The sequence below is a fragment of the Oryzias latipes genome, chromosome 7, assembly GCF_002234675.1.
Source record: "Oryzias latipes chromosome 7, ASM223467v1".
NCBI classification, from domain to species: Eukaryota; Metazoa; Chordata; class Actinopteri; order Beloniformes; family Adrianichthyidae; genus Oryzias; species Oryzias latipes.
Genome location: NC_019865.2, coordinates 6,868,380 through 6,893,620, shown reverse-complemented (window position 1 = coordinate 6,893,620; position 25,241 = coordinate 6,868,380). Strand labels below are relative to the sequence as shown.

Genomic DNA, 25,241 nt, shown 5'->3' with positions numbered 1-25,241 from the left:
GAATGCAGAACACAATGCACAATCCAAATCCGTGAAGTAGCGAAACCGTGAAAAGTAAACCGTGATATAGCAAGGGATCACTGTACTCATTCACTTCAAAAAAGGCAGTAGAAATATTCTGATTTTGAAATACATTTTCACACTTAACCACGAAATGATCGAGTATCTGCAAGTGTTTCTCCCAATGTACCCCATGATTCCTTCCACTCAGGTTATTATCCTTTTGCCCTGGCAACTAATAATAACTTTGTGTCTGTGCTGCTATTCTGGGCCATGAGGGCTGGCAGAGCTCAGCGTGGGGACGTTTGTGAGGAGGGGGCTGAAAAGACTTCCTCTGTCTTTCTGAGTTTCTTTCTTCGCTAACGGAGCAGCTGGGGTGGAGAACATTTGGAGACAAACGTTCAAATGCTAATCGTTGATCTGTGGCTAACAAGGACCAGGACCCTGACATAAAAGCCAGATTTTTTTCTTTGACCTTCAAACGTGGACACTTTTATATTTTCCCTGTTGGATTTACCTTGGATTAACTTGTGGGGCAGCTGGAAAACTAAATTTCATTTGGATTGAGTGGGTTCCTCTGGACAGAAACATGATTTAACAGCTGTGTGGCTTCCTGTGAGAGCCGGACAACAAGAGCGACTGACAACAGGCCAAATCTGACAGACGTTAGAGTGTAGTGACAGCAGGTAGGAACAATGTGCTTGTGTCTACTTAATGATCTGTTCGTCTCAGCTATTATGAAGGATTCTTTGACCTTTGGTTCAAATTCCAGCTGCGTTCTGCTTCATGGGATTGATAAGTAACAAAAAAAAGCTCTGATGAATCACTAATCCAAATGGTTTGCCATCATAAATATCAAATTTTGCTGTTACACATTAATTTATAATTTTTCCACTTTTCTAAAATCACCATTTTGCTCAATTTTCACGTTAATTTTGTTTTTCTCATAACCGATACGTTTGTTTTCAGAAAAGCTTTTTTTTATTATAATGAAAACTGCAAAATACAAGTGTTTGACCCATAGAGTCTAGCGTGATTTTTCTAATTTTTAATAATATTTTGTAGTTTTTTTTCTTTAAGCCACAAAAAGATGATTACATTTACACTTTATGCACTAAAGTGAGCAGAAATATATGCAATTTCAACACAAGAAGCCATCTAGGTCTAAAAAGAGAAGCAATAAAGCTGTAATGTCACTGATAACCAGGAACTCACTGGCTTTAAACACCTTGTTGGTTTTAGATCATCTGATTATCCTTTATCTTCAGAGGATATGAGGAATCTTTCTGAATGATTGAATACCACCTGAACCGTCAGTCAGTTTTATCATTTATTTTTCTCGAGGATTCCGTACTTGGTAGTAAACCAAGTTGGGATATTTCAGAGCAACTGACAGTTAATTAGTTTGGGATGTAAATCTTCAGCTTGTCAGTCATTCTGTATTTGTGCAAAATACCTTGCTCCACATTCCTTTGAATTGTAAGAAACGTTTAAAGTCCCACTCTAACTATATTTGTTTCTATTAAAAAGCGTGCAGTGGCATTGTAATTATGATCATAGTGTTTGTTTTTAGCTCAAATCAAAAAGCCTATGTCATATTGAAGACATTAGAAACTAGCCTTTGGGTTATCAAAAAAAAGCTGTTACAACAGTTGAAACATGATCACATTTGAGACTTTAGCAGAATCCTTTACCTTTTTTTTATTTTTGTTTTATTTGTTTCTTACCTGTTTTATTTGGCTATTATTATGGCGGTAATTGGTGAATTTTTATTTTGTACATTTTCCTGGTAAATGTGACAATTTTGTCATTTGCACACAGTGAGGAGTGTCAATGTTTGCTATTCTGTATGTGCTATATTTGTCAATAAAGTTAAATTGGAAAAAATCTCGCCTTTGGGTTGTGGGTGAGACTGGTAGCGTGAAAGTTAGCCTAGCTAATTTCCCAGCATGCCTTTGTTGTCGCTCTCTTCCGCCAGCGACAAGGACCTCACAAGCCCAAGCCACCTTTATCTTGGCAAAAAAAATGGCGAGTTATATAAGAGGTATGCAGTGGTACAATTTATAGCCAGGTGGCACCTCAGACGTGGAAATAAAGACGTACATGAATCAATTTGTCTGCAAGTGGAGAATTCGGTATTGGAACGGAAACAGCGAGATTTTAACCCGCCCACGACAGTAGCTACGTCATAAACTTGTGCTTTTGAACACCCGCCGGTTCCATCTGTACAGTTTTCAACCGCAGTCATGATCTTGAATTATGCCATACATGCGCTCCACTATGAGAAATGCCACAATAGTATGTTATAATCCCATTTTTCGCTGGAGTGAGTCTTTAAGTAACTCTGAATAAAAGTGACTCATAAATGACTAACCCCGAACTGGAATTGACAGAATGAAACGTCTACCTCTTTATGTGTAACCCCAGTGTTAGAGAATTAAGGAGCCATGTTTGTTGGTAATTTGATCATTTGTGGTTATAGTCGGGGCCAATTTTCCTTTTTCGACAAGCCCTCAGAGGCTTTTTGATGCAACTGCAGCAGGTTTGAGTTAGTTTTATTTTGAAGAGAACCTCAATCTGATACCAAAGGACTGTTTACTTGGAATATTTTACCATCTTTTTCTTCATTTCTATATCAAGTTTGGCTTTTGATCACCTTTTAATTCAAAATATCCAGCAAAATATTTTTTTTTCACAACATGGCACTTTTGTCCTGTTGTAAAACCCAGTTCTTTGCAGATTTCAGCACAGAAAGGGACATTTTTTAAGGAAGTACATGTTTTTATGAGACCGTTTGAAATCAGTTGTCGTAACCCTTTAACATTAGGAGTAGGGTCATCTAGACCCACTAGACAGTGCTCTGAACCTTTTTTCTTCAATGATTTGTGAACCTCACTGGTGTCCATGGATTACATGAAATCTTTCCACCTTTATCCACCTTTGTCATGGTAGGGAGAACACGTCAATGTAAGGGTGGGGTCATCTAAGATAGCACAAGGGTTAAAATGAACAAAAGACATCAGAATAAGAACTTCTTGCATATAAATAACAAGTTTGTTATTTAGTCTTTGAGGTTTTGCCAAAACATCAGATAAGCTAACATAAATGTGAGACCACTTTATGGGGGTATGAAGGAGGAGCTTTCAGGCATTATTCTCAGGCATTCAGATGTGTCTCATGCACAGAACTGAGAGGATGCCATCATGTTTTAATGAGTAACTGACCAGCGGTGTCACCTCTATCAACAGTCGTGACCTTTCATTCAAAACAGGAAGGGATGTCACGGCCTCCTTCATCTCAGACCACTCCTCAGTTCTACAGAGTCAGTGACAGAGATCTGACCGAGATTGAGCTCCATTCTGTGGACTCCATCAACGATCTGCACCGAACCCACGCTGAGCACAGCCACAAAGGTACACACCCTCCAGAGACCGCCCCAAAACTGCCCACACTCCTAACTGACCCCACCGCTGGTGCTTTCAGGGGTGAAGCCTCCTCCTCGCCCGGCATACACGCCGTCCCTGAACGGCAACCTGTACACACGTGACGGAGCAGCTGCCAATCACAGAGGTCATCCACTCAGCAGCAAACTGCAAGGCCATCTGCAGGACCTGATGAGGCCAGGTTCATCTCGAGCCTACGCCATGACCTGCGCTGGTATTACAGTACTCCTGATGACGGTGCTGCTCGTATTCTACTTCTTAGGTGGGAAATCATGCCGGACAATCAAACGTCAAACTGAGTGGATTTGTGATCTAGTAGATTTGTGTCCGTTTCCTTCTTTAGTCCAGCAGGGCGGGGCCATCCGGATGCTGACCGAAGCAGTCAGGGAAAAGGAGGCTGCAGCCGCCCAGCTGACCCTGCTGATCCAAGAACTGCAGGCGCTGAGGCTGAACCTGACAGCCAGGAGAGGCGGGACATGAGGAGCGCACGCACAGGCCATGCAACGCTGTGTGGCCTCACATACGCTTGTTTCAGGGCCGGAGGGACAGCCGCAAAAGTGAATGCAATTTGGATTAAACGCTGCTGGCAGAGTTACACTTCTCACATATGTGCTTTATTACAGTACTCTACGAAACGTATGTTCAATAAAAGTATCTTCAGCACACAGGCACTCATTCAGAAGTATCTAAACCAGGGATCAACGACCTTTTTGAGGACACAGGACATTTTACGAGGTCTGAGGAGTACAAAGGGTTACAGGACTTGTTTCCTCCAAAGTTTCCAAAAAACAAAACCACAATCTATTAAAGTAGTAATGATTATAATAATCAGCAGTAGTTAATTTAAGACCATGAATTGATTGCTCACAATAGTAATAATATTTAAACTAGAGTTTTTTGAAAATGAATTTTTCTACAATAAACACACATTTAGTCTAAAAGCATGAATACAAACAAGCAGTTTCTGGGACTATAATGTCAAATTTTAGCAGCAAGAATCTCAAAATGTTCATCTTGTGTTTGTGAATGAACATTTAGAGCTTTTTGTCTCTCTGTAAGTAACATTTCATTGCGCGAAAAAGAAGACGGCAGCTGTGAAAACATCACCATAGCCTGTTGATGTAAATGCAGCAAACAACAGACACAAAAATAAAAGCAGACTCACCACCCGGAGCGAAAGCCTGAAACATGGGAGGGCACTGATTGTGACACCAGGATTATTGTCATGAAAATGTTAAACATAATTTCAAAGTAAAAGGTTTTCTTTTTAAAGCAGATGAACATTTTGGGAATTATTATTTTATACTAATTCTCTTTCCAGTTCACTTTATCACGGCAATAGAAACCCTCTGAAAGTAGATGTGGACCCGGCAGGACAAACAGAGTTCCTGGTTTCACTTCACTGGATCATAATCATGAAGAAGAATTTAAGAACAATGCCCTTCAAGGCTTTTCTACGTTCATTGGCCTTATTTTATTATGAGAAGCACCAGTTAGCAGCAACCAAAAGATAAATGCCTTAATGTTGTTCATAACACTAACCCTGAGTCCGATTTGCCGCCCTGACCCTTTTTAAATGCACTATATAGGGTTTTATTATTTAGAAAATAGGATGGGAATTCGGACACAGCCTCCATATTAAACTGACATGTGATTAAGTTGGGTATCCGTCGTGGATGATGTTTTACTGAAATGGATTCCCACAGGATGCAGGCTACGATATGCTGCGGAGACAATTTTTATTTGACATAGAGAAGGAAGCCCCGCGTTTGCAGGGCATCAAAAAATTAAGTAAAACTCTTGTTGTTCCTCTCCACGGAAATCTTTAGTAAAAGGCGAAAGATTTATACGATCTGAAGAGAAACAAGAGTGCTGCCATACATACGTCCGTGCTACCAACCCCATTCTCCGCGATACAGATCAGACTAACGGTTCAACAAAAAAAAAAAACAATAATAATACAGAATTGAATAAAAGCATAACGATAGAAAAATATATGCATGTTGTTTTACTGGGAAAAAAATCAGACATATAGCAAATTAAACATTATTCAACAAAAAAAGTTTTGCGTTGTGGAACCAAATGCATTGTGGGAACATGGCGGCGTTAACCACGCCTCCCGAATTTTGAACGGTAGTAACTATTTATTTTATCTTTTTTATGCAGTGTTAAAGTTTGACGAATCAAACACTGTTTTTGTTTTGTTTTTGGTGGTTTTCAGACAAAATATTAAAGTTCAAATGTTTTTTTTGTTTCGTTCTAGGTCAAAAGCTTTGGAAACGCAAAGCGCATGCGTTGAAAGGATCACGCTGCAATCTTTTTGTTTTTTAGGAAGAAGTAGTCTTGTTTAATGGATTTTTATACCAATCGTAAATCTATGAGTGTGGGTGTCAATTGATTTGAATGATGCACCCCTGCTGGGATGTAATCGAGTTATCCGCGAAAGGTGTGTTTGGAACCGTGATTTGTGATCCTTTGCACTCCTCTTTTGTTTCAAAATTGAATTAATGTTTTAAAATTATATCGACTTCCACTGTGATCTTTAGAGCAGGCAGTTTGCGTTGGTGACCCCTGATCTAAACGCTTCAACATTTGTTTTATTAGATTAATTTTGATTGTTAGTGCTTTTTTTAACTTTTGTTTTAACCTTACAATATAATTTATTCCTATAAACAATTATAAAGCAGTGCAAAGGTTAGAAATGTATGAAGCATCTAAAATTTCAAATTCACAGAGAAAGATCAAAATATTTTTTCCTTAATTACCAACAATGGGGAAAAAACACAACTTTGAAATCCTTATAAGATGGAATTGAAACCAGAAAGGCAGATTTTAATATTCCGAAAATGGTCTGAAATTTTCATAAATACTGGACAATTACCATAGAAGCCCGTTGAGACAACTGTGCCCTGACTGTTGGCTGTATAAATAAAAGTGAATTGATTTTTTTTAATACAGCCAAATTTGGTTTAGAAAATTGTAAACATAAAAAAAAATCTGAAAAAGAGGATGATCAGGAAATAGTTTGAAATACTTTATGGAAGTCCAATGTTCAGTTCTCTAAAGAATAAACTAAGTTAGCATTTACAACAAGAAATTGCAAGTTATTTATCTTCAACTGTAAAAACCATACTATTAAAATAGTATTAAAAAACTAAGAATAAATGTCCAAACTTTTAAGAATTTAATTGAAAAATGATCAAATGTTACATCGTTGAAAAGTTCTTGAAATTCACGAAAAGTGCTAAAATCAAAATTAACCCACCCTAAAACTATTTTTTTCTGATGTTTCACCTCACTTTTTGAGAATCCACATTCTAATAATGATAATAGTACATTTTATCTATCAGGCGCCTTTCTAGGAACCCTAAGTCGCCGTTCATGAAGTTAAAATAAAAATAAAAGCAATAAAATACAGTAAAATCTAAAATTTAAACAGGCCAGGAATAACAAGCTTTGGGGGGAAATATGCAAGTTGGAAAAGGTCAGGTTTTTAGTTTCTTGGTGAATTGTGAGAGAGAGCCAATGTTTCTGGGATCAGTAGGTATTGAGTTTCTGAGCCGGGGGACAGAGCAGCTGAAAGCTCTGCTCCCCATAGTGACGGGGTGAGCGGTGGGGACGTCCAGATGAAGGGAGGAGGAGGATCTGAGGGTTTCTGACTATTTAATTGGAATAAATTCCACCTAAAGACACTTCGGCAATAAATTAAACCAATAAATTATAGACCAGACTTGCGTTATCATGGATAAAGATACACATCTACACAATGTTGTTTTAGCTCACTTTAAAATGACGGCTAGAAGCTGCAGCAGCTTCAGCCTCAACCTGGAGGTGGGGTTAATCGTCCTCCTCTCTGCTTTCCTCTTCCTCTTCATCACAGTCCTTTCCAGTAAAGCCTGCGTAGCACTGACACATGAAGTGTCTGTGAAAATATTTGCTGCTGTCAGAGCCAGAGGAGCCGTCAGCGGCCGGAGACAGGCTGTGGCCGCAGGCGGCGTGCTTTCTGATGCAGCGTCCGTTGCTGTGGCAACGCTGGATGCTGCAGCTCTGGGTGTCAGACCTCAGAGACCGAACAAAGGGACCCAACACGTTGTGGACGTAGTCTTTAAGGATGAGGCACTGTTGCTGGAAGGTCAGAGAGGAGAGGAGAGGATTTAATGCCTACTGTACAGGGTGTAAAAACTACGCAATGGATTTGACCACAAACCTCGGATTTGGCAAATTTCAAGTCACCCCACAAAACAACTCCAGCCGCTCCGAGTGCTGCACTCTCCCCGAGCGTGTGCTCCAGGTCTGTCTGCACAAACAATCTCAGGATTGAACCAAGTTTCAAAATGTTTTTCATCTGAAAAGCACTCATGTGTGGCAGTCGTTACCTTATTGAGAAAGTTGAGTGAGTGTGTGAACGCCAGCCTGGCGTAGGGTAGAACGGGTGTGGCATGTCCGGTACCGTTGCTATGACGCCAAAGTGATGCTACCCTCAAAGCTTCCAGCAGTCTGTGTCTAAGAGGAGAGAGCTAAGCAAATTAGAGCCCACTCCCATCATCTTTTGATCTATTGTAAAATCATTTCCAGTGGTCTCTTAATAATTTATTTAACCAAAATTAAATAAAACGTGTCATTTTGTAGGATATAGTTTCTGCAGAGCAGCAGTTGTTCATTAGCCTCGAAGCTGTTATGTTGACGTAGAGCAATCCCTTTCCCACTTCTGTTGCTGAGAATATTCTTTGTTTACACTCTTTCCTGCTAGCTTACATCCCCAACCCAACAAATGGTGAGCAATATTGGAGATATGCAGTTTTGTGCCAGACGTACGTGGATCTAGTCGTCTACAAATGGACGCATCAGAATGAAGCTCGGAGCAGGGAGCCTGCGGCCTGCTCAGCATATTTTCAAATACAATCTTTTTCAAACAGCATTTTGCTCCTGATTCACAACGATTTGAATAAAGAAACACTCAGAAATGCTATTTCAGTCTTCATAAATCTCCTCCATCATCAGAAAAAATGCCACAAGAACAGACTAAACACCCCAAAAACCAAGCTTTCATCAGCTTGGGTCTTTGACATCTGGACCAGCAGTTATTTGAAGCTTCTGTCTACTGAGCAGCTGAAGCTCTGAAGCATCTGCTCCCACCTGACCATCAGCGCTGCATCTGCAGAGCCCGCCAGCCTCTGCGGCAGGTAGATGCTCGGGAACAGAGCCGTGGACTGAGTCCAGAGCCAGGACAGCTGGTCATTGTGCCGCCTGGTCCCACTGTGGCACCGTCCCGTGTAGGATTCATCTGATCATCACGGAAACAGAAATCTTTTCTTCATCCGTGTGGATAAAAGTTATGGAAAGTGACTGTGTTTGCTGCCAGCTGCTTTACCTGCATTTCTTTTGTGTTTATTAAAGCAATAGGGAAATCCATAAAACCCCCACAATCCTCCGGGGCGGTGTCTGAGTGCCTCTCGCAGAGTCTCTTCCATGAACATCCGAGCGCTTTTTTCAAACGCCTGTTTGGCCAACAGCGTCACCTCCGTCTCCGACAGTTCAGGCCTCTCTTGCCTCACCAGCAGCTTGGACAGCATTCGGTATTTCATCTTGGTGTCAAAGTTGTTCTCCCACAGTGGCTGCCATTCCTCCCAGTCGATGACCGCCACGCCAGAGAAGCTGGGGCGCAGCAGGCGGGACAGCTGCGACCCTGTGAGGGAAAGGTGAGCAGAGAGGTCACCGAGCTGAGGGATTCCTCCGTTCACCTCACGGCCGTCGTGTGACAGGTATGGATATTTCCCCAGGCGGTCACGGTAGAAGATGGTCATTTTCTGTTTGGATCAGAGGAACATCACAGATGTTTTGGTCTTTAACATTCTGGAGGAAAATACTACTGAAATATTGACAGAGCTGAATCTGTCACCCACCTCTCCCTGGAAGTGCTGCTTGGGGTTCTCCACAATGCCAAAGTCTTCCAGGTCCAGCTGGACATCGTAGCGTTTCTGACACTTCGCGGTGGGCATGTTCCACACCACAACGAAAGCCCGCCCCCGCAGCACCGGACCTGCTGCAGGAGGAGGCAGCGAGGCGCAGAGGGATGAAGAGATGAGGAAGACGAGGAGGAGAGAAAGCACCATGGCAGGTCGACGGCTGAAGTGTCCTTCCTGTCAAAAGACACAAAACATCCCGTTTGACGGGCAGCAGACCTTTCTGAGGCTCAGTGTGTGAAAGTTTTAAATCATAACAAACTTCCAGTTCATGACAACCTTAAAAGATGCAAATTCTTTCCTCAATATCCTAAATAAAAACATACTCAGACACAAATGCAGCACAGACCAAAGGTTTGGACACACCTTCTTATTCAAAGAGTTTTCTTTATTTTCATGACTATATATATCTTTATATATGACAATATATAAATTGTAGAGTCACAATATACATATACATATAAAAATACATATATGTCAAGAAATGATTTCAAGGACGATTTTAAAAAAACAAATTTCTAAAATATCCCAATTAAGGGAATTTGATTTTAACAAAAACCTCAGTAACGTAAAATGACCACTAGGTGTCGCACTGAATGACCTCTCCAATCAGCTGAGCCGTTTATGAAGAGCAAATAAGTAGTTAACAGACTTTAATCTGCTGTTTTGATTTTATAGTTTACTGTAAGACATGGATTTGTGAGGATTAGTAAATCATAGTTTCCCTTCTTTAGTATAGCAGGAATAATCTTTTTTTCCTAATGTGATTTTGTGTCTCTTCAGACTAAATAATTCAGAATCAGCCAAACATAACTGATGTAAGAAATGCAGAATATTTCTGCAGATACCAAAGATCTATTCCTGCAGATTTTGAAATATTTCTTCTTTTTAGGTTTTAGGAGCTTCTTAACCAGCATTCGTCTCATCAGCTTTTTTTTTAAATAATTGGTTGTTTCTGTCATCCATTAAGTTCCATGTTTATTCTGTGCTCATCTCCTCACACGGCTGAACTATATACCTCGTAAAGAAAAAAAACAAAAGGCTGAACTGTTTGCACGTGAAGAGTTCTAGGAGATCTTCAGTTTAATCTCAGGTTAATCAGGAAGTTTACAGATGATCAAAAAATAACTATCTTAAACTTCAAAAAGTGTTTAGAAATACAGATTTCTTACAGTTTTCTGAGAAAAATGTCTGAAACTGTCACTACAAACATGATTGGAGATAAATCATTTAAATTTTATACTTGAAAATCATGAGAGAGTGATAACAATTTACATTTCCTTTACTATTGCACGTGGAACATTTATAAAAATTGTACTCCTGAGTAGTTTTACTTAATAACACGTTGCTTTGACTATATTTATGGTGACACAGCTGTTCTCACCTTTCTGTTGTTGGTAATATTTTTATCATTTATTTGGAGAACAAGGATTTCTGCCAATAAAATTCTTAGTTTTGTGTTCCTGTTTTACTCCTAAATAACATTATAACATATTGCAATAATGTTTTAAAACCTCAGATAAGCGACACACTAGCAGTTTACTTGAAAAGCTAAAAATCAATTTAAAACAAGCCCTAAATTTGATTAATAAACCAGAAACATGGTGTTATCTACATTATCTGTTAGCATTCTAACATTCTTTTTTTCTTCGACATGCAAGTCAAACCTTTTTTTTTTGCCGAAAATATGAACAAAATGTTTGTTTTTATTGATTAAAGTTTATAGTTGGATCATTGATTGTGTTGATCGTTGAAGGGAACAGCAAAAAAAACAAAAAATTATATTTAAGAACTGAAAATATGTTTTGGCTTTGAGGAATTTTCTCCTTCTTTACATTTTTACTGTAATAATAAACTGAATGATTTTGCTGCAATTTGAGTTCAATGGTTTTTGAGTACAACTAGTCTTCCTTGAGAACAGTTTTTGGAGAGCTTTTCAGTTCTTGGTGTTCAAGAAGGTCCCCATCTAGCAGGCAGACCGGCTCAGTAGCTGAGTGGTAGAGTGTCTGTAAACCTGGGAAAGCTGTGGGTTCAAATCCTCAGTTGGGTTAAACCACAGACTTCAAGGTCTCACTCTCATCATCTGTTGAATAACAAAAACCTGGCTCGTTTTCTAGGGCTTCTGCAGAGCAGCGAGAATGAGTTAGAAATCTGCCTCAGAGTTGTGGGAGTAAGCCTGCCCTCATTTCCCATCATCCCTTTGTCTGCAGCCTCTTCCGTTAGCGGACAGCCCCTCACACCCCCAACCCCACATTACCGGTGCAACAAAAATAATGAGCAATGTTGCAGCTATCGGTCCGGATGCCAACTTAAACAAGGAAATCTAAGATCTATCTGTCTGCAAGTGGATGCATCAAAATGGGGCGGAGCTTGTAGCCTTCTACGTCACTGCTTTAGGTTCTCTTCAATTGCATCTTTTTTTGTTGTTGTCTGCCTCTGATTCACAAGAAGTACTCAGAAAATGCAAAACTGAGCTTAATTCTCTTAATGTATGTCCTCGGTCATCAGAGAAATGGCACAAAAACGGGTCAAAAACACAATTGGAGGGTCTTCAACAATGGTGTCTGATGCTTCCCTGTGTGACTCTCAGAGGTTAAACCACCAAATGGATTCTGTGCCAGTGGATGTGTCAAAGGAGGAGAGCATTTCTGCAACTGACAGGACTTTAATGTGGAAAGCAGGGAGTAAAGAAATGCTGCATCATCAACAGAACATGTGACGGAAAACATGACAGAAGCATTAATATGTCAACGTTAACCCTGACGATTGTGTTTTCGTGGCAGTTCCAGAGAAGATGATGTGGCCAAAGTGAAACTTGGTCCAGACGGAGGTAAAAGCTCTTCTCAAAGTTCTGTTGCAGAAAGAGGAAGTGCACTTTTCAGAAATGGGTGGAGAAGGCTTCTGCAAATATGAACAAAAAAACAAAAAAAAAGAGAGAAGCTCCTCGTGTTGAAATGTGATAACAATCGAGAACACGGGACCGTAGGTCAGTGTACGCACAAATGCTTCCTGCATGCTGAGTGTAGAGGATTCTGGGTAGGATTCCTACTTTTTCTGGTCTCCTTCTCAATTCGAGCAAATTTAAATGTCTTTATATTTCCTCAGAAGTCCTTCTGAACAGTGCTTCACCTGCGTGTGCAGTCCATGATTGTCTGCTCGTCCTCCAGTTGTGCACACATCATCTTTTCTTAAGAATTAAAGATTTCTTTCAGTTCCTCGTGCCACTTTCTGCAGCGTGTGTCCATCTCTGTGGCTGATGCTTAATTCTTCTGCAGGCATGAAGTGTGCCTTTTGTCCAGGTTGGCCTCTGTTTTCTGGGGATCAGGGTGGTGGACGCGGATGCTGCGCCTGTTTTTCCCTCGTTTGGAATCGGAGGCTGAATCTGTGGAAATGATCAAATGTCCTTGTGCATCCAAAAGATGGGAGTCCCTCTGGCGTCTCTGTAGGGGGTTTCAGTCAAAGTCTGAACTACAAGCTGCTCTCCACATTTTGGAGGAGGTGGAGGAGGAGGAGGATGAGGGTTAGAGGGAGGAGGAGGAGGAATAGAAGGGGGGGGAGGATGGGTTGCAAGGGGGGAGCCTCCTGAGCTCTCTTGTGACGCTTCAGCTTTGGCGTTTGTTGCTTTCTGGTCATCTGGGACTCTGGAGAGCCTCATGAGCATCGCCATGGGAACCAGCGCCATCACAGGGCCCGTGTTCTGCACCGGCGCGGACAGCACGTAGCCGAGGTGCGCGTAAAAGTGCTGCTTGTCGTGGGTGGTCAGACACAGGCGCTTGAAGCCTCTGCGCCTGGCGTAGCGCTCCGTCTCCTCCATCAGAACCCGGCCGTAGCCCTTCCCACGCTCCTCCTTAGAGACGACCACAGACTCCACAAACAAGCTGCCGCCGTGACCCACGACCCGGGACAGCCGGGCGTGGCCCAGCAGCCTCTCAGTGCCTTTGTGGCCCAGCAGGAGGACCAGGCAGACGGGGAACTCTGAGCAGGACTTCTGAAGGGAGTGGACCCGGGCGGCCTGGCTCCTCTGCCACTCTGAGTTCACCAGGTCAGCGCAGGGAACCAGCAGGTCCGGTCGCTGATGAACCGGAACCAGTCGGACCCCTGGTGGTTGCTCAGAATCTGTGCACGGCTCCTCTCCGTCCACGTGATCTCCACAGTCCGGGACAAAGGGCAGATTGGTCGGGTGTTTGGGATTTGGGGGGCCGGTGGGCTCGGACCTGCGGTGATCAGGGTTTCAGTCAGAATTCTTCTTGGTTCTGCAGCTCAGCGTGAAAACGTCAGAAAAACAGTTTGGGCTATTTTTCTCAGTTCTTTGTTACAAAACAAGAGAGCAAAACACTTGAACCAGTCAACCAACCTGATAGATGACAGAAGAGCTCAATGAAATGCTGGACTAGTTATGGAACGCAGAACTTTAATACCATAACCATCACCCAAAGTCCTGCAGTAATTATAGAAAGAGGCAAAGCCCAGAAGGAGCCAGTCAGCACTAAAAACCATCATTTTCCGAGGATTCTTCCCATAATTCCATGTTCCCTGCTGAGGCCTCGTCTCATCTTCAGCTGAACGCAAACGCTTGGAACAGGTGCGCAGAAACGTAAAGGTAAAAAAGCTGTCTGAGCAAAAGACAATAAAATATTTCAAAACCTTTCAAAATAAATGAAAGCCAAAGTGAAAGCAGGAAATTCCAGCGGACTTCAAACGTGCAAAAAAAAAAAAAAAAAGTATAGATAAACCAGAAAATAATTAGAAATAATTGGGGTTTTTAATCTAAAAGCATAAATAAAATCCTTTATAAGTAAAACGCATGTTTAAATGTGCTTTATGACTCAAAAATGATGGCTAAACTTTGTTTTACTCACAACAATTTAACATTTCCAGTTATTAAGTTTGAATTTATTTTAAAAATAACTTAAACCTAAGAATGTAAAAAGGTTTACATTAGTAGACGGTGTGCAAACAGAGCGTTGCTGCGATGAGTCAATGTTTTAAGTGCTTTAAAATAGGGAAGTGTGTTCGTCTTAAACCCTTTCACCAGCAATTAATGAAAATGTTGACTTTCTTTTTTACAATAGACACACATTTTGTCTAAAAACATGAATACAAACCAGCAGTTTCTGGGACTAGAATGTCAAATTTTAGCAGCAAGAATCTCAAAATGTTCATCTTGTGTTTGTGAATGAACATTTAGAGCTTTTTGTCTCTCTGTAAGTAACATTTCATTGCACAAGAAAAGCAAACAGCAGCAGTGAAAACATCACCATAGCCTGTTGATGTAAATGCAGCAAACAACAGACACAAAAATAAAAGCAGACTCACCACCTGGAGCGAAAGCCTGAAACCAGAGAGGCCACTGACTTCAGAATGAGCTTCTAAAGTGATGAGTAACGCTATTTCACATTCTGCTCTGCAACGGGAAACTGACTGATGAGGGATGTACACACAGCAGGTTGTTTTCATAATGTCACACCTCGCCTGTCAGGATCATTGTCATCAAAATGTTAAAAATAATTACAAAATAAAAAGGTTTTTTTTTAAATAAGGTGGACATTTTGGAAACTATTATTTTATGCTGTTTCCAGTTCACTTTATCACGGCAATAGAAACCCTCTGAAAGTGGATGTGGACCCGACAGGACAAACAGAGTTCCTGGTTTCACTTCACTGGATCATAGTCATGAAGAAGCATTTAAGAACAATTCTCAAACGTTTTCTTCGTTCATGTGTCTTGTTTCATTATGTCAGTCCTCAGTCACCACGATAAAAGCATTCGATTAATTAATTAACGGTAAATAAAAGGTCCTTTAATTCAGATTTTTATATATTTGTTAAATTTTAAGTAATCACAACACCAAAGTTCTATTAGTTTTTCTTTGACAGGAATGGGAAGCCTCGCTGTGAAGCAAGGCATCAAAAAATTGAGTAAATCTCTTGTTGTTCCTCTCCACGGAAATCTTTAGTAAAAGGCGAAAGATTTATACGATCTGAAGAGAAACAAGAGTGCTGACAAACAGACGTCCGTGCTACCGACCCTATTCTCCGCGATACACATCAGACTAACGGTTCAAAGAAAAAAAACCCATTAATAATGCAGAATTGACTAAAAGTATCACGATAGGTAAATATTTGTATGTTTTTTTTTTTTTTTACTGGAAAGAAAACCAGAGATATAGCAAACTAAATATTATTCAACAAAAAAGGTTTTGCACTGTGGAACCAAATGCATTGTGGGAACATGGCGGCGTTGACCACGCCTCCTAAATTTTGAACAGTAGTAACTACTTATTTTGTAATTTTCTTAATAAAATCTTAAATTTTTATGAATCAAAAACCCCTTCTTGGTGGTTTTAAGACAAACTATAAAAGTTCAAATGATTAGTTTTTGTTGCATTCTCAGACAAAAGCTTTTGGAACGCAAAGCGCATGCGCAAAAAGGACCGGGCTTCAAAATTGAGGCAGATGAACATTTTGGGAACTATTATTTTATACTAATTCTCTTTCCAGTTCACTTTATCACGGCAATAGAAACCCTCTGAAAGTGGACGTGGACCCGCCAGGACAAACAGAGTTCCTGGCTTCACTTCACTGGATCATAATCATGAAGAAGAATTTAAGAACAATTGTACTCCGGGGTTTCGGGGCGCATTTGTTTCATTTTACTATGAGAGATACCAGTCAGCTGCAATTACATGATTAGAACATCTAAACTGTTTTCGCAATACTATTCCTATGGACAGATGTCATAACTACATATATTAAGGCCTATATATACTACGATGTTGAGTAGTACATGAAGCTTGCAGCTGGAATTCCTGACATTCAACAGTTTTAGTCTTCTTTTAGATTTTGACACATGTAGGTAACCTCGCCGTGAGGCAAGACATCAATAAATTGTGTAACACTCTTGAAATTCCTCTCCACGGAAATTTAGTTAAAGGCGAAAGATTTACACGATCTGAAGAGAAACAAGGGTACTTCCGGGTAGACGTCCGTGCTACCAAACCTATTCTCCGCGATACACATCAGACTAACGGTTCAACGAAAAAAACAAAACATTAATATTACAGAATTGACTAAAAGCATCATGATTGGAAAATACATGCATGTTTTAAAAAATCAGATATAGCAAACTAAATATTATCAAACAAAAAAGGTTTTGCGTTGTAGAACCAAATGCATTGTGGGAACATGGCGGCGTTAACAACGCCTCCTGTATTTTGGACAGCAGTAACTACCTGTTTTATCTTTTTTTAATGCAGTGTTAAAGTTTTATGAATCAAACACTTTTTCTATTGGTGGTTTTACGACAAACTATAAAAGTTTAAATTATTTTTTTTTTTTTTTCGTTCTCAGGCAAAAGCTTTGGAAACGCAAAGCGCATGCGCAAAAGGATGTGGCTTCAAAAATAAGGAAGACGTATTCTTTCTGAATGAATTTTTGTTGGTACTCCGTATTAGTGAGTAGGTTATCACTTAAAACAAAGTTAAAAAAAAGAACTATAATACACTAGGCAACAGTTGTAGCACACAAAAATACTTTTCTGAAAGTAATAATTTTCCTGATTTCCGATTAAATGGTACTATTGTAAAATCCATTATAAAAAACAAACTTATTTTTCATCCAAACTATATAAACTATTTTATTAAGGAAAAGTCCAATAGCTGATGAAACAGTTTTCTCACCACTAGATTATACTAATGGGTATTGTGTTCCTTTGTAAACGCTTCTCTCTCAGTTTTCTGCTTCCATTTAAGGTAGAGCGACAGCTACTTTTAGCAGTACCTTTCATTAAATAGTATTTGTTGTGCACCAACAAGAACGAATCAAACTTCATGTGTCAGCACTGCTTACCACACTCCACATTTACCTACATTTTAGGTCCAATTTCACGTCAATTCTTTTCCTTCAGCCAAAGTGTAAAGGTTTGCCCGACAACTGATCCGCAGTCAGTTAAACAAGCGCCTTGGGTTTTTGTTAGGCGCTTTATCTGTTTCTGAGTCAGCTAGCTATTGGTGCTAGCTGTCAAACGCTTCAAGTAGAACGCCTCTTTAAAAGAGGCCAAAAACATAGTCGCCCCCTCGCGGACTGGCGGGGAAATGCAAGAATCGACTTCCACTTGAAAGCTTGAAACAACCCATTTTGTGTTTAGTTGAATTAGCTTTTTAGAATTTTACTTTAAACTTAATACTTTTTATTTACTTTGGGAGCTTTTTTACATTCTAAAAGCTTTCGTATACAAAAAAATTCCACAACCTTCTTTAAATGAGTCTCAATACAAAAGAATGCACTCATGACAAAAAATGTAAATACACTCAAACTGCTGAAACTAAAATAATCAAATTACATCCCAATTCATTGTTTAATATATCAAAATTAAAGTTGTCCTTTTTTGTGCATCACAGCTACACCCACAAACTGTTACTTTAGGTAAAAACAACAGAAGACAAGAGGCATCTTATACACAAGTTTTAAAATTAATCATTACTTCAAACCATTAATGAATAAAATCACAGCCTAGTCAGAGAGAAACTTCTGGCAAAGACAATGAAAGGATACACACAAAATAGGAGTATTTCTTAGTTACAACGAAATGTTAAAACAAAAATGAAAGATATTTGGTTTAAAGATAGAAAAGGGTAATTTTTTCATCTTTTTGTGCATCAATTTTTCATCAACTTACCAAAATATCCAAATATGTTCATTAATCCTTTACAAAAAACCTGAGCAGAAAAGGAAATTTAACAAAGAGGCAAGACTTTTACCAAATGTTCACTTTTATTTTTTTAAACTCTTTAAATCCAGGACAACTCATTCAATGAATTAAGCACTAACATTTTATTAGATTTTTTTCCATTTTTACATTTGTCAGAGATGAATGGTGGATTTTAACATGAACTTGTGAAAGTAAAACAAAACTAAAGGAATATATAGTAATAATACATTAATATTAATTAATTCAATACAATGAAGAGTGGGGGCAATGACAGAAGAACAATGGCCCAGAAAAGGTGGGGTTATTGTTTTTACGTCTTCCTCTGTGGTCCTGTAATACTCACCACCAAAAACTGAGTTCAATCACCAACAGTGTAGGAAGAAATGGAGCAAACTCACACATTTCTGCACCCCAGGTCTCCCAAAGAGGAAACACTTTAATTTAAATATTTTTATCAAAGCATCTGTTTTCATCATCATAAAATGTTTCTGAAACGTACGTTTTCCTTTAACCTTTATTTTTTTATATTTGCATTTTTCCTTTTTTCTTCAAACATTTTTTTTTTCTTTCTGTTTAGAGAAGTCGAGCTTCTCAACAATTTGTCAGTTTTTGCAGATGTGGCTGTGTTTGTGCACAAATGTACCTTTACCTGTGTGTGCCTGCATGTGGATGTGTCCTTGGCTGAGGCTTGGAACAACAGAGTTGCTCAGAAGCTCATGTCGATGTAAAAAGCTTGCACACATGAGGGATGAGGATGTGTTTGCTAAATGCATGTATGGAGTGCTTGTACACTTTCTCTTCTTATACTGCTTAGCCTGGATAAGGGCCGTTGTAGCAAAGACATACTGAGAGGTTGAAGCTGGCTCAAAAAAAGTGTGTGGCCTTTAGTTGTGTGTGTGTGTGTGTTTATCAACATAAAACTGCATCAGCTTATTGAGGAATTTGATAAACTGGTATGTGCTTAAGGGAGAGCAGACTAAATGAAGTGTGCGTCTCTCAGTGCCCGCCACAGATGTGTGAACGAGCTAACATGTCTAAAAACGTCAGGGATATGTGGATGTAGATGACACGGGAATCTGTGTGTTCAGCTTTTGGGCTCATTTAGCGGCTGAATGAAGCCGGGGAGGACTTGTTTGAGCATGTGTGTCTGTTTGTGTGTGTGTTAAAGAAGGCACGGACGGTGGTGTTGGAGGCTCAGTCTCTCAGGTCCATGCTGGAGCCAAACAGAGCCACCAGCTGCTCTTCGTAGTGGGAGATGTTCCTCTTCATGATCTCCTTACAGGAACCCAGGAGGCGCTCAAAAGCCTGAACGTCTATTACTGCAAAGACAGATTTCGTTTAGTTCTCCTGCAGGGATTTAAATACCTGATAGTTAACACTCACCTTTCAATCACTGTTCACGTTAAAATAACTTATGGAAAATTGTAAACTTCCAAATCTATCAAAACTGTAGAAAAAAATTCTACATGTTCATTTGAATGTGTAGCAAAAAAGGGAGGTTAAAGCAAATGTGGAGGATACCGGATTTTATTTTGAAATGATCTGAAGGCGCCAATGATCGTTTTTGGTAGATGTCTTCCAGTAATTCAGTGAAGGTGGGGGTAATGAACGGAGATGTTTGTTACTTTCCGTGCTTGGACATGATGATAGAGCCCCATCAGGACCTTTGGTCCTTCTCTATCTTAAAAGACCCACTCAAACGAAAACCGTGTTTTTGGTGTTTTTACCATGTTCTTGTAGCATTCTTTTGAGGATGGCGGACAAATATTAAGAAAATTAAGCTTAAAATTGCATTTCTGAGTATTTCTTTATTTAAATTGTTGTGATTTAGGGGCAGAAGAATGGAGAAAAATGGAGTTTGAAGAAGAGCATATCCATTATATAGAAAATACTCTGGGTGGACTACAAACTCTGCTCCATTCTGATGCATCCCCTTGCAGACAAAATGATCCATGCATGTCTCTGTTTTCTTTGTCTGAGCTGGAATCTAGCTAAAAATTTTACGGCTGGATAGCTTCAACATTTTTGTTGGTTGGGCGTGTGAGGGGCTGTAAGACCGTGGGAGAGCGTGTAAACCATCGACTGTATCTGAGAACCGGACAGAGGGTGTGTTTGTGACGTCACCCAGAGAAGACAGTTTACTTCTGACTCCAACAAAATGAACTAGTGAAGTCAATTCAATTGCCATTTTCTGTGATATGGACGCTTTCATTTGAAGCCAGAGGACGTCAGTAAGCAGTGATTGGTCCAACTCGGTAGGAGTCAATGTTTCTATGGCAACTATTGACGGCAATGAAGAGTGAGCTAAATGCAAGTTTGGGAAAATCTGTCAAACCTTTTAAAAGTTTGAGATGGGGGCCAGAGGGCACCACAGGCTTTGATTGAGGCCTCTGATTGGCCAGTTTATAAATTGAATAACTTGCCATAAAGAAATAATATTAGGAGGAAAAAAACAGGATTAGCAAGAACGTGTTAAGAAAAGGTAGCAGAGCAAATTAATTCATTTTTTCATTTATAAAGGCCAATATTACACCTTAGTTGTCTCAATGAGCTTCACTATTCAGAGAATGGATATTCTGACTAATAGAGTGACTGAGTAACAGCTCTATACAGCCCCTCACACCCCCAACCAACAAGAAGTTTTGGCTTCTTCCTGTTTGGAACGCCAGAGAGGAGGGGGGGGGGGGGTCACTCAGTCCAGTTCTCTTATACAGTCGATGGTGTAAACATGTGGGTGATGCCCCACAATTTAGGGGTATATTTCTAATGAACATCTGCCGCTCTGTGGAAACTTTGTCCTAGAAAACAACACAGATTTTCTGATTTAGTCTAAAAACGACAATCATAATTAAAGGACCACAGGGAACAGTTTTAAATACACCAAAAGATGATGGGAGTGGGTCTTTAAGAGTTCACTGTTAAGCAACCATGTTCAATGAAGGTGGTAGCATTTAGGAGTTACTTTCCATTTGCACAAGAACCTTTGATTGGAATTTGAAATAAGTTTGCTTGTAATGTCCATAATAATAAGTAGATGTTACGCTTCAGTTTCTGGGTGATTTCTGGGTAAATCCAGTCTATCCTGTTCTGTTTGAAAGCGTCCATTCACACGTAATTTTCCAGTGCTGAACTTTTTTTCTTGGCTGGACGGACCCAGAGGAAGGGTCAAGGTTAGGATTACGGTTGTGGTTAGGCTTAAACCGCCAAATAGTTCCTGAGTGCGGCTGTTTGTGCAGCTCACCATTCCTCCAGGGGATGGATCAAACGCGGTGAACACATTTCACAACTAATTGGTCTTTGACTTTAAGTTTAAATATAAGTACTTGCGGCCAAAAACAAAATCCAGCCTTGGATGCACTTAAAATACGAGTGGTAAAAGCAGCAGTGTGCATCTTGGCTGCACATGTGGCCATCATGAATTTCCATCAATGTTTGTGCTGGTTGCATGTAAATACGTGTAAATAACATCAGCCCTTTTGTTTCCCACGTGTGTTCCGTGTATGTGGTCTTACCCAAACACTTGACATCTCCCACAGCGTAGGCGGAGGCGGCCCGGGGCTTGTTAGTGACCAAAGCCAGTTCCCCGAAGTACTGACCTCTGCTACAGCGTGTTATCTCCACCTCCGCATTGTCTGCGTGGTCTGCCTTCGTCTGCAAACGGGGAAGAGAGCCCAGAACAGAATTAAAGGCTTGAAGCCCGCCAGTGCATCCTTCTCTTCCCCCATGAGAAGCACTCAGCAGCTGAGCATACAATGGTGAATCCTGCTGTTGCTAGGCAAAAAAACAAGGAACACTTCTACAGTCTGGTGGATTTTGATGATGTGTGTGGGATGTCATTGTTCTAACGTGCTACACAGATCCTGGCTGATTATGGATTTCGATTGGCTTTTGTGGTATAGTATTCATGGATGAAACATTCTGGCAGAAGCTGAACAGTAAAACAAAAAGCTGTGGGAAAGAGACATTAAAGGAGGTAAAGATGATTCTCTTACTTTACTCTTCATCATGATTTTGACCTCTCCAGATTCTACAATGTAAAAACACTCCGCCTTTTCTCCCTGAGGAAAGATCGGAGAGGTCAGAAACAGGATATGTTCGAGCTGCATGTACGGAAAAAAACATTTTTACCTGTGCAATAATGCGTTCGCCATCTAAGAACTGCTTCATTCCAAGTACATCCACTATCTTCATCCTTTCATTTGGCTGAACAAAGAAATGTTCAGAAACAGGAAGGTAAGAATAAATTAAAAAAAAAGTGTACTTACACAATTTCACAATGTGTTTTTTTTCTAACACAAGCGCTTTCCTCACATAAACTCAGATTTAAGCACAGATATATTCTAGAATCAAGTTCAAAATCCTCCTGCTGACCTATAAGGCCTTAAATGGTATGACCCATCCTATATGAAAGACCTTATAGTGCCTTACCATCCAAATAGAACACTTCACTCACAAAATGCAGGACTGCTTGTGGTTCCTAGAATTAGTAAAAGTACGGTTGGAGGTAGAGCGTTTAACCACCAAGCTCCTGTTTTATGGAATAAGCTCCCAGCTCATGTAAGACACAGTTTCTACATTCAAAGTTAGACTTAAAACATTCCTCTTTGGATAGGCTTATTGTCAGACTATCTAGTGTTCAGAGAATATTTACCTTACTGTTAATTTGTTTAAATTAAACTTAACAATAACAAAGTTGTTAGTAGTCTGCTAGAAGTTTCAAGCTGGGGAAAGTATGCTGCACTGGGGTTCTGTCCTCTAGCCTCATCTACTTTTACTCTCCTTCACTCCTCTATCATTTATTTATCATCTAGTTCTCCATGCCCCTGTTTGGTGCAGTGCGATTCATGTGCTGTCCCACTTCCAGATTCCAGTTGGCTCGTCCGTGCTCCTGTACCTGGCTGTGTACCTCGTCCCTACTACTGCTCCTACACCTGGCTGTGGATCCTGCCTCTGACTTGTCTCGCGCCCCCAGCCGTCCCCCAAATCCATCTGGATGAAGCTCGTCTGCTGGACTATTTAAACATGTAGTTGTAGAGTTAGATAAGTTAATTATTCTGTAAGAGTTCTGGTAAATCGCCTGTCCGTCCTGGGGGAGGATCCCTCCTTCATGTAAACACCCCCGAGGTTTCTTCTTTTTCCCCCCCGAAATCCGATTTTTATTTGGAGTTTTTCCTTACCGCGAAGGAGGGTCTAAGGGCAGGGATGACCAGTTTGGTTTACTCTGCTTAGTTAGTTCAGTTTATAATTTTCCTGTTGAATTATATTCAGGATCCTTTTGATTTTATGTTTACTTTACAATTACCGGTACAAAGCCCATTAAGGCAACGGTTGGTGGGACTTTGGGCTATGCAAATAAAAGTGAATTGAATATATTGAATTTATGAGTGTATTCTATATTCACAGTATTAATATCATAGAACAACTCCTTCATCCACCTAATCATTTCACACCTAAGATTCAAGCAGAGCTGAATTACAATATCTCATCAATATTAATTTGTTGCCATAAAATTGTATCAACAATGTTCTTGTTTTGCAAATTTGCAATGTAATTTGCAATGTTAATAAAGTTCCTCCTCGTTCATTTTTTTCTTTCTACTCCTGTCTGACATGTTGCCATTGAAATCTGTATCAAGACACCTTAATAAATGTGCTGCTTGGACAGTTAATATTTAGGTTTAAGGCTCTTTTAGTCTTTAGTAAGTAAACCAGCTGCTGCGGTTTTAGTACGATGTTGCTAACCTATTAGCATGATGCTAGCAGCATTTTTATTTACTTGTAAAGGTCTAACTAATGGAAATGTGAGAAACCCCTTCAAGCTTGAAACCCCACAATTACATTCATACGTAAACGTACACAAAAACATGGAAGACGGTCTTAAGGCCCGTACACACCGGGACGAATATTCGCCAGGCGTTATTCGCCAGCGTTTTTCGCCACGTTTTTTGTGTTCACACCCAGGCGATTTTCGCTGACGATGAGTGGAGTGAACATGCAATTTCATTCCCTGACATTAGATGGCGCTTAATGTAAAACAGAAATACTCCTGTACACAAGGTGGCGCTGCGCAAGTTTACGCTTCTGAAAGTCGCTTTTCACTCAGAAGAAGAGAGCAAGTATTTACACGCTTGTCAGAATCAAACAAAGAAAACATGAATATTTCAAGCACCAGTAGCTCCAACTGGTGCTTGGTTCGGGGATATTTTAGAATGTCCGTCATTATTGTTTCGCGGCTGTGTGTAGACGCTACTTGGCGTCTATCTTCTTCGCTGGTATGTGTGCTCAGCAAGGCAGTTTTGTGTTTGAGCGCCCCCAAGTTGTGTTTTACTGTAACTTCAGAAGCTCCAGACACGTGAGCAAAAGCGCCATTCTCATTGGTCGAGTAGATTTCGACGCGACGCGTCGAAAAAAAAAAACGAACCCGAGGCGTTTTTTTTTTTTGACGCTTTAACGCCTGGCGTTTTTTCGCGTCGGTGTGCACACTCTCATTGGGGCCCTTTGTTTAGTCACGAGGCGTTAAACGTCGGCGAAAATCGCCGGCGAAATTCGTCCCGGTGTGAACAGGCCTTTAGCGTGTGCATTAAAACTAAAGAATGCTGAAGAATTAAATAAATACTAAGCAGACACCCTGTGTTTGGACTTGAGTCTAAACTTTTCCTATTCCATTTTTGGCTGGTATAGTGAGATATTTCAATAGGTAAAGAGATATGAAACAAATGGACGTGAAAAACAAGTATTTCTGATCCTTTTATTAGTTTAAAGTAAATTTGTTTTCAGAGTATGTTCAGTGATGAAGCAAAAACATGGAGAAGATGCTCTGTAAACACAAAAAGGTCATTTGAAAATAGGGTGAGACTCAAAAGTTTAAATTTATTTTATTGGAAAATTGTGTCTAAACTTTAGCCTGAGAGTGTAAATAAATGGAAATATCAATTCCGTCCTGTGATAAATTGTTTTGTGTAAGGAATGAATTAATCATTAGCTGTAAATAATTAATCTAATCTATTTTAATATAACCTAAATATTACTGTGAAAGCCTCATTTTGAGGTTTGTTTTTAACTAGTGACATTGTGGCACAGTTAAAGATATAAAACACAATTTAAAAAGTGGCTTTATGAAGTTATTA

The 25,241-nt window shown here is 40.0% G+C and overlaps 3 protein-coding genes and 3 non-coding genes across 8 annotated transcripts in view; 1 reads left to right on the top strand and 5 right to left on the bottom strand.

The window, feature by feature from the left end:
• Positions 1-284: 284 nt before the first annotated feature.
• On the top strand, positions 285-4,718 carry LOC101159820. Of its 2 annotated transcripts, none has more exons than XM_004070325.4 (4): positions 285-686; positions 3,272-3,413; positions 3,484-3,705; positions 3,787-4,718. In XM_004070325.4, exons 2-4 carry the CDS (start codon positions 3,278-3,280, stop codon positions 3,921-3,923), a joined length of 495 nt encoding a protein of 164 aa, XP_004070373.1. In that variant the 5' UTR covers positions 285-686; positions 3,272-3,277; the 3' UTR covers positions 3,924-4,718. The 2 variants fall into 2 exon arrangements, with proteins under 2 accessions (XP_004070373.1, XP_004070374.1); XM_004070326.4 differs by having other exon boundaries at positions 286-686; positions 3,249-3,413.
• Positions 4,719-5,202: 484 nt separating this feature from the next.
• LOC111947707 lies at positions 5,203-5,316 on the bottom strand. Its single transcript, XR_002873599.1, has one exon. It is a non-coding gene; the product is annotated as a U5 spliceosomal RNA (small nuclear RNA).
• A 1,628-nt stretch (positions 5,317-6,944) lies between these two features.
• On the bottom strand, positions 6,945-17,487 carry LOC101159583 (hyaluronidase-3). Of its 2 annotated transcripts, none has more exons than XM_020704494.2 (7): positions 17,274-17,487; positions 9,347-9,583; positions 8,815-9,250; positions 8,580-8,727; positions 7,820-7,946; positions 7,651-7,740; positions 6,945-7,568 (listed from the first exon to the last, which is right to left on the bottom strand). In XM_020704494.2, exons 2-7 carry the CDS (start codon positions 9,554-9,556, stop codon positions 7,281-7,283), a joined length of 1,299 nt encoding a protein of 432 aa, XP_020560153.1. In that variant the 5' UTR covers positions 9,557-9,583; positions 17,274-17,487; the 3' UTR covers positions 6,945-7,280. The 2 variants fall into 2 exon arrangements, with proteins under 2 accessions (XP_020560153.1, XP_004070372.2); XM_004070324.4 differs by lacking the exon at positions 17,274-17,487 and adding an exon at positions 14,723-17,262.
• Positions 15,291-15,404, bottom strand: LOC111947706. The gene has a single exon (XR_002873598.1). It is a non-coding gene; the product is annotated as a U5 spliceosomal RNA (small nuclear RNA).
• On the bottom strand, positions 16,265-16,377 carry LOC111947697. Its single transcript, XR_002873589.1, has one exon. It is a non-coding gene; the product is annotated as a U5 spliceosomal RNA (small nuclear RNA).
• A 671-nt stretch (positions 17,488-18,158) lies between the features above and the next one.
• LOC101159349 (cAMP-dependent protein kinase type II-alpha regulatory subunit) overlaps positions 18,159-25,241 on the bottom strand; it is a 44,988-nt gene continuing 37,905 nt past the window's right edge. The window contains exons 8-11 of the mRNA XM_004070323.4: positions 22,244-22,318; positions 22,108-22,173; positions 21,628-21,766; positions 18,159-19,434 (exon numbers count right to left, since the gene is read on the bottom strand). Of these exons, the coding sequence (XP_004070371.1) occupies positions 19,310-19,434; positions 21,628-21,766; positions 22,108-22,173; positions 22,244-22,318 (405 nt within the window). The 3' untranslated portion in view covers positions 18,159-19,309. The remainder of the gene's footprint in view (positions 19,435-21,627; positions 21,767-22,107; positions 22,174-22,243; positions 22,319-25,241) is intronic.

Bases quoted from the DNA above. Each gene is read 5' to 3' on its own strand.
- LOC101159820 (XM_004070325.4), top strand. From the start codon at position 3,278: ATGTCACGGCCTCCTTCATCTCAGACCACTCCTCAGTTCTACAGAGTC. The intron at 3,414-3,483 runs GTACACACCCTC...TGGTGCTTTCAG, and splicing joins CGCTGAGCACAGCCACAAAG to GGGTGAAGCCTCCTCCTCGC. The intron at 3,706-3,786 runs GTGGGAAATCAT...TTCCTTCTTTAG, and splicing joins GCTCGTATTCTACTTCTTAG to TCCAGCAGGGCGGGGCCATC.
- LOC101159583 (XM_004070324.4), bottom strand. From the start codon at position 14,863: ATGAAAACAACCTGCTGTGTGTACATCCCTCATCAGTCAGTTTCCCGT. The intron at 9,584-14,722 runs GTGAGTCTGCTT...GTCTTTTGACAG, and splicing joins TCAGGCTTTCGCTCCAGGTG to GAAGGACACTTCAGCCGTCG. The intron at 7,947-8,579 runs GTGGGAGCAGAT...CTCTCCTCTTAG, and splicing joins GATGCAGCGCTGATGGTCAG to ACACAGACTGCTGGAAGCTT.